Source organism: Hemitrygon akajei, chromosome 4 (genome assembly GCF_048418815.1).
Source record: "Hemitrygon akajei chromosome 4, sHemAka1.3, whole genome shotgun sequence".
NCBI classification, from domain to species: domain Eukaryota; kingdom Metazoa; phylum Chordata; class Chondrichthyes; order Myliobatiformes; family Dasyatidae; genus Hemitrygon; species Hemitrygon akajei.
The window spans coordinates 149,115,049-149,126,731 of NC_133127.1; the positions used below are offsets into that span (position 1 = coordinate 149,115,049).

The 11,683-nt window shown below is 37.8% G+C and overlaps 1 protein-coding gene across 4 annotated transcripts in view; it reads left to right on the plus strand.

Moving 5' to 3' along the window:
- ranbp2 (RAN binding protein 2) overlaps positions 1–10,710 on the plus strand; it is a 73,672-nt gene extending 62,962 nt beyond the window's left edge. For all 4 annotated transcript variants that reach the window (XM_073043577.1, XM_073043578.1, XM_073043579.1 and 1 more), the window contains 3 exons: positions 6,311–6,584; positions 6,815–7,149; positions 9,618–10,710. In XM_073043577.1, coding sequence (XP_072899678.1) covers positions 6,311–6,584; positions 6,815–7,149; positions 9,618–9,926 — 918 coding nt within the window. In that variant the 3' untranslated portion in view covers positions 9,927–10,710. The remainder of the gene's footprint in view (positions 1–6,310; positions 6,585–6,814; positions 7,150–9,617) is intronic.
- Positions 10,711–11,683: the final 973 nt, after the last annotated feature.

An 11,683-nucleotide genomic window follows, 5' to 3' on the forward strand; every position in this document is an offset into this window, starting at 1 on the left:
TTTCCAGTCCTCCGGCGCCATGCCAAAGTCCAATGATTTTTGAAAGATCATTGCTAATGCCTCCACCATCTCTACCACTACCTCTTTCAGAACCCTAGGGTGCAGTTCATCTGCTTCAGGTGACTTATGTACCCTTGGGTCTTTCAGCTTTTTGAGCACCTCCTCCCTGTTAATAGTAACTGTACTTACTTTTCTTCCCTTGCACCCTTCAACATCTGGCACACTGGTAGTGTTTTCCACAGTGAAGACTGATGCAAGATAGTAATTTAGTTCATCTGCCATCTCTTTATGCCCCATTATTATTTCTCCAGTCTCATTTTCATATTTCAGTTTTTACTATCCACTTTGATGTTGTTTGCTAGCTTGCTTTCATATTTCATCATTTCCCTCTTAATGATTATTTTAGTTGTTCTCTGTAGGATTTTTAAAAGTTTCCCTGTCCTCTGTCTTCTCACTAATTTTTGCTTTGTTTTATGCTCTCTTTTGCTTTTACATTAGCTTAAGGACCTTGCCCATCTCCTGAGACTGCAGACAAAGATGACCCTTTTGGTCTTTGAAAGGCTGTATTATTGCTTACTCTTTTGCCTTAATATACTGAAAAAATCTCCGGAATTTACATAATCTCTGACAAAGCAATCTTCCTTTGCCTTCATTGTTTTCTTCTTTTGAGTACTTCTCTGTATCCCGTGTGCTTCTGGGTCTCAACTTCCCTTGTCATCTGGGTTGCCCTCTAATTCCCATTGACTATTTGGGGGCCTATAGTCAAAGCCCAACAATGTGATCATCCCCTTACTTATAAACCATCACTAGATGATCTTTCAATAATTCAATAATGATCTTTCAGTAAAGCTCATAAATTGAGCTGTAACATTTCCTTTTTTTTAAAAAAAAAAGCAATTTCCTCCTTCTCAAAGCATCTCGGCCTGAAACATTGACTGTTTACTCTTTTCCATGGATGCTGCCTAGCCTGCTGAGTTCCTCCAGCATTCTGTGTGTTGCTTTGTGAAGCTGCCAGTCCTGCCCTCCTTTATTCATGTTTTTTTGTAATGGCTGTAATATATCAGCCCCACACAGCTATTCATACTGAGTTCATCTGCCTTCCTTGTCATACCTTTTATATTAAACTAAATGCAATTTAATCCAATTGGCTTTCCTCGCTCCCTGCTATTTCCCTGCCTGTTATTCTAATTCAAATTGTCACTGACACTTGTATCACTTTCCAGCCTGTCATTTGCTTCCCTGCTGCTTAGGATCCAACTTTCCTGCCAGACTAGTTTAAATTCACTAGCCTGCCAGATATTGGACCCCATCAGTTCAGATTTAAGCTGGCTGAACTGAGGTAGTTTGTGTACAGAATTTCAGTGTGTTGTAAATTTCACCACCTAGTGCTGAAGTAAGATGGCTAAATGCTTCATAGGTGTTGTATACAGTATGTTTTTGAAACAAAGTGTAAACAGACACCCGAAACAGTGTTTATCAACTGGGGTTTTCCTCCCTGGTGCCCCATGATTATTCTTTTCCAATAAGCTTGGGAAAACTGATCAGAAGGGAAAATGCTAAGATATTAAGGTTGCCTATAATACTGAATCACAGTAATTTACACTAGTTTGGTCACTGCAATAGTGAAGGTGATATTAAGCTGAAAAAAGTGCAGAGGAGATTTGATGTTGCTAGGACTTGAGGAGCTGAGTTCTGAAGATGCATTGATTAATCTGGGATTTTATTTTCATAGGGGCATAGGAAAATGACACATGATCTTAAAGAGATGTATAAAATAATGAGTATTAATAGGCTGAATGGATTCAGTTGTTTTTCCTAGGGATGGCGATCAAGAACTAGAAAGCAAAAGTTTAAGGTGAAAGGAGAGAGATTTAATAGGAACCTGAGGAGCAACTATTTTACCCAGAAAGTGGTCTCATGTAATGTGCTCCCTGAGGAAATGTTTGATGGGGGTGGGTTAATATTTAAAATGTATTTGGAAGGAATAGTTTAGAGGCAGTTGGGACTAGTTCAGATAGCAATCTTGGTTAACTTAGACCAGTTAGGCCAAATGTCCTGTTTCTGTGCCTTATGACTCTGACTATATAGTACTATCCTTTAACGCAAGATTAAGTAGTCTTTGTCATTCCGTAAACATTGTTGAAATCCTTCAGTTTACTAAATTTACACAAGATCATTATTTACAAAACAATGATGAAGATGAGGTGGGAAGTAGCAGTAGTGCTGGCATAATTTATCACTGTGAATTAAAATGATCAAAGGGACAATATACACAAATGATCTTACCCCACCTAGTGGATGAGTAGCATCTCTAAGTTGTGTATGTTATGGCAATAATGAGGGAAAATGTACCTGTAGATTTAGTTTGTCATGCACTCGACACTTTTGGATGCAGGTGACTACTTTGTTAACAGAAATTCACCAATGCAGAATTCATAAATTTCTACTCACATCTGAAAAACAGAATAAAATTGACACTCTCAGAATTCATGCAGGGAGGGGTGTCTAAATGCAATTTCTTTTATCAACTGGTGTTTCTTGCTGCATTCACAGATAACGTGGTATTTTTAGCATAATATTGCTAAAAAACTTTAGTTTTCCAGCACAGTAAACTCCACCCATAGCAAGGGTCATCTGTGTCATTCTATCAAAAATCTAAACAACATAAAAACATAAGAGATAAGAGCAGGAGTAGGCCATCTGGCCCATCAAGCCTGCCCCGCCATTCAATAAGATCATGGCTGATCTGTCTGTAAACTCAGCTCCATTCACCTGCCTTTTCCCCATAACCCTTAATTCGCCTACTATGTAAAAATCTATCTAACTGTATCATAAATATATTTAGTGAAGAAGCCTCAACTGCTTCCCTGGGCAGAGAATTCCACAGATTCACCACTCTCTGGAAAAACAGTTTCTCCTCATCTCTGTCCTAAATCTTCTCCCCTGAATCTTGAGGCAATGTCCCCTAGTTCTAGTCTCACCTACCAATGGAAACAACTTTCCTACTTCTATCTTATCTATTCCTTTCAAAATTTTGTATGTTCCTATAAGATCCCCTCTCATTCTTCTGAATTCCAGAGAGTATGGTTCCTGGCGACTCAATCTCTCCTCATAGATTAACCCCTTCATCTCTGGAATCAACCTGGTCAACCTCCTCTGCACTGCCTGCAAAGCCAGTATCCTTCCTCAAGTATGGAGACCAGAACTGCACACAGTACTCCAGGTGCGGCCTCACCAGTACCCTGTATAGGTGACCTCCCTGCTCTTGAATTCAATCCCTGTAGCAATGAAAACTAAAATTATGTTTGCCGCCTTAATCTGTGTACCTGGAAGCCAACTTTTTGCGATTCATGCACAAGCACTCCCAAGTCCCTCTGCACAACAGCATGTTGCAATCTTTCACCATTTAAATAATAATCTGCTCTTCTATTATTCCTTCCAAAGTGGATGATCTCGCATTTACCACCGTTGGATTCCATCTGCCGGACCTTGGCCCACTCACTTAACCTATCTATATCCCTGTGCAGACTCTCCACATCCTCGGTACAATTTGCTTTTCCACTCAGTTTAGTGTCATCAGCTAATTTTGCTACACTACACTGAATCCCTCTTCCAGATCATCAATGTAAATGGTAAACAGCTGCGGGCCCAGCATTGAACCCTGCTGCACCCCACTCACCACTGACTGCCAACTGGAGAGACACCCATTTATACCAAATCTCTGCCTTCAATTGGTTAACGAATCTACTATCCATGCCAATACATTTCCTCCGACTCCATGCATCCATATCTTATTTCTAAGTCTCTTGTGCCGCACCTTATCGGATGCCTTTTGGAAATCCAAGTATATGATATCCTCCTGTTCCCCTCTATCCACTGCACTCATTATGTCCTCAAAGAACTCCAGTAAGTTTGTCAAACAGGACCTGCCCTTTCTGAATCCATGCTGCGTCTGTCTAATGGAACCACTCCTTTCTAAAGGATGAACAAAGTTCAGGAGGGTGACTTGATACTAGAGGACACCTCAAAGCTACTAAAATAATTAATTTGTAAGCTGTGACAGGTTATTTTGAAAACTGTTGAAACTATCTTTCCAGTTTGTTACCAAAATGTTGAACTGTCTTAAAACTGTCCAAACTGTCATTTGGTGATGGAAATGATAAATGGTCTCTTATTAAAACTTTATACAAATCTAAAATCACCAGTTCTCTTTAAAGGAGATTAAATGGACCATGGGATACTGTATTTTAGAAGGTCAAATCTTGATTTTCTTTTAAACTAACCTGCTAATTTCATTAATATTGTTCCATTCTGATGCCATTTTGCCTCTTCATAAAATCATTTCTGTTAATCAGTTGTTTCCACTTAGCTTGTGAAAAGGTATTCTTTTATTTTGTATAAATCATGTACTCTTTACAGACCCCCATCAACATTGTTACTTTTTCCAAAATATGGTTTAACAAACACATTGTAAAAATCTTAGCTTGCCTTTGCATCTACATGTTATCCGAATTCCCAATACTGCTCTTTTGGAGTTTTTTCTTCAGTCTTGTGTTCATAGCAGCAGGACTTGCAATGGTACATTAAAGAAAGCAACCCTTGAAACTTCCTCAGGTGCTTTGACAGCCAGCAAAACACCAACCCCCAGCTTCACCCACTGTAGAAGTTTATTTTGAAAAAATTTTAGTAGTTTCAAAATGTTTCTGCTGTTGAGGAACACTTTGTGAAAGCTGTTAAAGGTGATGCTTTTAAGTTATCCTGAGTCCTCATTATCTGCTGGATTGGCAACACCCGGGGGTGAGAAAAAACAGCTGAAACCTGAACAATCTGAAATGAAATTAATGACAGCAGTGGTCAGGCCATCCATGGATGAGTTATGGCAGCCTTCATGTCAGTACAATGGCTTCTTATGCGCCATAGGCATGTCACCTTTTGTTTGTTAAGCAGCTAAACAGTGACAATTCCAAGTATCAGTGGGTTCTGGTCCACTGATTCACCACCATTCTACTTTTTAGTTATGTCTCTTCTCATTTATATAAATTAAGCCATCAAGAATAGGCATATACCAGCTGTAGGGTTCCAAATCCTAAACACATTCAATTAGTCATTTAACCTTAGATTTTCCTGTCAATACAGGTAGTCCCCGAGTTACGAATGTCTGACTTACGGACAATTTGTACTTACGAACCAAGGAAGGAGAACGCCGTCCGCCATTTTAAGTCAGATTGCAGCGCTGTCTGCCATTAAGTCGAATCGCGACGCCATCTGCCATTTTAAGTCGTTGCCGTTGACACTGTGTTGAGTGTTTAACTTTGTATTTGGCTTAAATTTTTCTTAGTAAGGTTCAACCTGACCCTGCCCCACCCCCGTTCCAGTCAGCTGGTGGTGCAGTGAGATCAGTGCCAGGCTGGAGAACGGAGTTCCCGAGTTCGATCCAGTGATAGTCCGTTCCCGTGCCAGGTTGATGTTGAGCTCGCAACTTGACCTCATAAAAAAAAAAACACTGCCACCTCCAGTTTAAATTCCCACGCGGAATATTGTGGATGATTAAATACCCAAACCCAGCACAGCCCCCACTTGTCCCATTTAGCCTGTCTCAATGCGGTAGTCCTTAGGACCCCGCGGACCTCGGGAGCCGCTGCCCGCAGTGTTTCTGTTCCATTGACGGGAAGCGATCGTGATTGAAAATAAAGTGGAAATAATAAAGCATTTGGAAAGAGGTGAAACGCCATCGGTCATTGGAAAAGTGTTAGGCTACAGTTGGTCAACAATCGGGTCAATTTTAAAGGATAACAGATAAAGTGAGAATAATGGAGCATGTGAAAGGCGCTGCCCTGATTAAAGCTACAATTATTACTAAGCAACACAGTGCTTTAATTATTGGAATACATACATTTCTTAAGTGTTTTGTTTGCATAGAAAGGTAAAATATATACTATATACTGAGACAAACGTTTGAGTAACTGACGCTAAATAATACCGGATGTACTTGTTCCGACTTCCGTACAAATCCAACTTAAAGACAGACTCAGGAACGGAACTCGTACATAACCCGGGGACTGCCTGTACAGCTAATGTCCAATTCATTTATCACCTGAGTCATCTAATTGCAAATTAAATATTAAAGTGAACTGTTTTTATGCTAGAAATTTTAATGCATCCTTGTCTAATTGTTAGAATTAGGGTCTGTAGTTAACATTGTAACACAATTATTGGCCAATATTGTCCCTTTGATAAGGTCTTTATAAATTTTCAATGAAATTTTTTATTGTGAAAGTCTGAAGAGTTAACGATTATTTTGTGATATTAGGTTGAAACAAAATCTGGTGAAGAGGATGAAGAAATTATATTTAAAGAAAGATGCAAACTGTATCGATGGGACAGAGATGTTTCTCAGTGGAAAGAGCGAGGTGTTGGAGATCTAAAAATTCTGTACCACTCTCAAAAGCACTGCTACCGTATTCTTATGAGAAGAGAACAGGTTCTGAAGGTCTGTGCAAATCATGTTATTACTGATGAAATGGAACTCAAATTACTGAATACATCAAATAATGCATATGTTTGGACTGCAGCAGATTACACTGGTAAGCATTTGTCCTTCATTACTTAAATTACAAATAATTTAAAAATGTTTTAGATATGATTGCTTTTTATGGATATTCCAGTAACACATTTTAGAATTCTCTATAGTCTATATTCTTCAAAACTGAGAGTAAATGGACTTTAAGGATTAAATTACTTGGGTCATTATTATGTTAAGATAAATTGTCTCTTCCTATTAGGTAGGAAAGTAATATGTGATATAATTTTTCAGATGGCGAAGCAAAAATAGAACAATTTGCTGTCAGATTCAAAACTCCAGAGTTGGCTGCAGTTTACAAGACAAAATTTGAAGAATGTCAAAAAGCACTTTCACTGCTCCAAAAATCTGAAGAATCGCAAGTTGTATCCCAATCAGATAGCAATAATCCTATTGTTTATTTTGATGTATCAGTTGATGAGAAGATCTTGGGACGAATTATTATGGAGCTGCTAGCAAATAAGGTTCCACGGACAGCTGAAAATTTCAGAGCCCTTTGCACTGGGGAGAAAGGTTTTGGGTTTAAAAATTCACTATTCCACAGGGTCATTCCAGGATTTGTTTGCCAGGTATTTATTAAAATTCATTTACCATCCTTGTCATAGTAAATAAAATGTATGACTGGGGAGATAGATTTTTATTCTGCAATTTCTCTGATACAGCCTACCTAGCCATAGCTTAATGGATTCTAAACTGTCCTTTCCTGCTAAATTTCAGTATCAAGAATTGCATGAAACATAGAAATAGCCTAGTTGTTGATTATGGTGTTCATATTCCACACAAGTTTTCTGCCTTTACATTGTTGCTCTAAAATGTTGAGCAACATGTACTCAACTGATTTTCTTTTGAAGACATTTAAGATACAGTGGTGCTAGAAAGTTTGTGAATTTTCTCTATTCTGCATAAATATGACCTAAAAAGTGATTAGATCATCATGCAAGTCCTAAAACTAGATAGAGAACCCAATTAAATGAATAACACAAACATTATACTTCATTTATTTAATGAGAAAAATGATCCAATATTACATGTATTTGTTGGAAAAAGTATGTGAACCTTTGCTTTAAGTAACTGGTTTTGACCCCCTTGTACAGCAATAATTTCAACCAAAAGGTTGAAATACCAGTAACTGTTGATCAGTCCTGCACATAGGCTTGGAGAAATTTTAGGACACTCCTTATAAAACTGCTTCAACTCTGGGATGTTGGTGGGCTTCCTTGCACGACCTGCTTGCTTCAGTTCCTTCCATAACGTTTCTATAGGATTAAGGTCAGGACTTTGATTCGGCCATTCCAAAACACAAATTTTCTTCTTTTTAAGCCATTCTGTTGTTGATTTACTCTTGCATTTTGGATCATTGTCTTTTGCATTATCCAACTTCTATTACGCTTCAGGTGATAGACTGCTACCCTGACATTCTCCTGTAAGATGTCTTGATACAATTTTGAATTCACTGTTCCCTCAGCATTGCAGCAAAGCAACCCCAAGCCATGACACTCCTTCCACCATTCTTCCACACAGTTGGAATGAGGTTTTGGTGTTGGTGTGCAGTGCCCTTTTTTCTCCAAACATAGCAATGTGGATTTCTGCCAAAAAATTCAACTTTTCACTCAACTGTCCACAGAAACATTGTCCCAGATGCGTTGTAGAACATCCAGGTGGTCTTTCGCAGACTTGAGATGTGCAGCAATTTTTTTTTGAGAGTACTGGTTCCCTCTGTGGTGTCCTTCCATGAACATCATTCTTGTTCAGTGAATTTTTTCTTACAGTGGACCCATGAACAGAGACTTTAGCAAGTTCTAGAGATTTCTGCAGGCCTTTTGCTGTTACCCTTGGGTTCTAGTTCTCCTCCTTCGGCATTGGTGTGATCTCTGCAGGATGCCCACTCCCAAGGGAGAGTAGCAACAATACTGAGTTTCCTCCATTTGTAGACAATTTCTCTCCTGTGGACTGATGAACACTCAAGAATTCAGAAAAGCTTTTGTAGCCTTTTCCAGCTTCATGCATCTCTACAAATCTTCTAAGGTCCTCTGAAAGTTGTTTTGATCAAGGTATGTTGCACATAAACAGATCTTTCTTGAGAAGAGCAGGCTCTGTCAGTAACCTGACTTTGTGTCCTTTTTGAAAGGGCAGGGCACCTCTACAACCCACACATCCAATCTCATCTCATTGACTGAAACACCTAACTCCAAATAGCTTTTGTAGAAGGCATTACCCCAGAGGTTCACATACTTTTTCCAACAAATGCATGCAATATTGGATATTTTTCTCAATAAATAAATGAACAAGTATAATGTTTGTGTTATTTATTTAATTAGGTTCCCTTTATCTAGTTTTAGGACTTGCATGAAGATCTGATCACATTTGTGGTCATATTTATGCAAAAATAGAGAAAATTCTACAGGGTTCACAAACTTTCTAGCACCACTGTAGTTGCCTCTGGGTCGGGAGGTTCCGCATATAACCAAATTTGACCTTAATTCCCTATTTGATTTACCAAATAACTATCCATGTCTTTTAATTATAAACAACATCTTTGTTTTCTTAAACAATTCTTCTTCTGTCTTGCTCTAAATGTTTACTGGCACCAGTGTTCCATAATTGAGGGAACAACCAGTATTGAAATAAATTCTTCAAAGTAAATATTGGCATACAGATGTGCCACTAGTATTTTCATTTAAATATTATAACTAACTGTGATGTTGTGCTCAAAGTTGTTATGCGTATAGATTTCAAAAAAAATTAAAACTGGAAAAGCCATTATCTAAGTCTAAGATGACATGAATTCCCCCTATTTCAGCATAAATTCTTAGCAACCCTTCTGGTGCTTAATTTGAGTTCATGCTTAAGTAAATAATTTTGCAAGGGAATGGTCTGAGATTTATTAGCAGAAACAGTATCTTCAAAATTATTGTATTGCCAAGTGTACAGCAATTCACAGCGAAACATACATAACTAATCTTAGGGGAATTAGGTTTAAAATATGGGTGATATGTAGCTTTGCAATGTTACTTAATGGAACTGTATTTTGTTTCAGGGTGGTGATATCACTCACTCGAATGGAACTGGTGGAAAGTCCATTTATGGCAATGAATTTGAAGATGAAAGCTTTAGTTTGCGACACACCCGCCCTGGTTTATTGTCTATGGCAAATAAAGGCCCCAACACCAATAATTCGCAGTTTTTCATCACGCTGAAAGAAGCCCCACATTTAGATTTTAAACACGTGGTTTTTGGCTATGTCAAAGGCGGCATGGATATTGTAAAACTAATTGAAACATTTGGTTCAGAAGATGGCCACACAAGAAACACCATTACAATATCTGATTGTGGACAAATTTCTTAAACTGCCCCATGGTTAAGCACACTATTAAAATCTTACATTAAGGGTTTGGAATGGTGTAATACTGGATATTGCCTTGGTGCAAAACTTTGCTGGTCTTTGGATGTCAATTTTTTGTTGGATATTGCATGTTTCAGAATAAAAAATTGACAAACATTAACAAGCAGTATAATCAATCTTAAACGTACACATAACATGGTTTTGTGACGTTTACAGTCTTGTTGAACTCAAGAGGAGAGGTATTTTAAACCTGCCAATTGATTTGGAGAAAATATTGTTGTAATTACAACCTTTGGAAGCTTTTCATTTGAGAATTGTTGAGATGCAATGTAGTAATTGCATTCCAGCACTAAAAGTGGAAATTGACAGGTAGACTTGGATGATTTTTATTTTTGCCTTGGTTATGCATCATATTTTGGTGGTGTTCAGATTACTGCAGCAGAATACCAGGTGATTTATCAATTCCACTCATAGAATGGAGTTAAATTTTTGATGGTAATTTACTGTCGGTGAAGAATTAAGTTCTGCTATCAACATTGCAAATACTGAAATAGATTGACATGATTGTAAAATGTAAACTTTTTTTAAACAGATTCTTTAGTATTTGCTAATGTTTGTGATTGGCTCTGTAATTTTGAAAATTTAATTGTTAAAATCCATAAGTTTATACATATTTATAATAAAGGAGTAATTCTGTATCTACTTTAGCATTTCTTTTAGGTTCAAATTCATGCAGATTTCAAGCAATGGTGTTTGCAAACTTGCATTAAATTTTACACTTTCTAAATGCTTTCAAATTGGGTATCTATTTACTTAATGCTTTGTCATAGAAAGTGATTTAATACATTTTACTTAATGCTGCTGCACAGACTTTCATGTGGAAACTACCTCTTGTCCTTATTTTGCTTAGGCTATTTACTTCTCAGTTTATTCTCAGTGCTACATTGCTCTTAAACAATAAGAAAAGCGTGGAAGACCTATTACCTGAGAGGAACCTCTCAGTGGAAGCAAGTGTGAAGGGTGAAACTTGGCATTTAGTTCAGAGTGAAATACAACTTGTGTCCATGTGTGAAAAGTGTTTAAAGATTAAAAAAAAAACTTTGAACCCAGGGTAAAGATATACTTTACCTCCAGTATGTAACTTAGGTTAATTTATGCCTGCTGTAGAAATACCACTGTTGATGTCTCTGCAAACTTTTAACTTCACAGCAGGATAAGAGAACTCAAGTCAGCAATGTCTCCCAGATAAATTTCCGTGATCTTAAAATAGTATTTAGTTGTCTTGGTTACAGCACTTCCCTTGATTCCCTCTCACTCTGACCCCATGTGCATTGGCATACTTAACAACTCACTTTTGATTTAATAGCTACGTATTTTTAAATTGCCTATACCTGGAAATTTCAAAGATGCCCACTGATTCAATGGTTGAAAATGTGACAGTGAAGGATGTGCCTGCTTTGTGGAGTCCTTTAAAACTGACACCTGAGAACACTCCATTTAGAAGTTCAAATGGCCAAGCATGAGTAATGCATGCACAATTTTGAAGCAAATTCTAGAGAGATTTGATTATGCAGACTTGCTGAAAAAAGGCAGCTTTGTCAATTTTGTGCTCCCATCAGGCAAGTTAAAATGTTTCAATTTGTTAAATTTGAGTTTTTCAGGTTGGTTCAAGAACCTGATGGCAGTGGGGAAGAAGCTGTTAAACCTTGATCTGTATCTTGGTTTAAACCTCTTGTCTGAAGGGAGCAACAAGAAGGCAT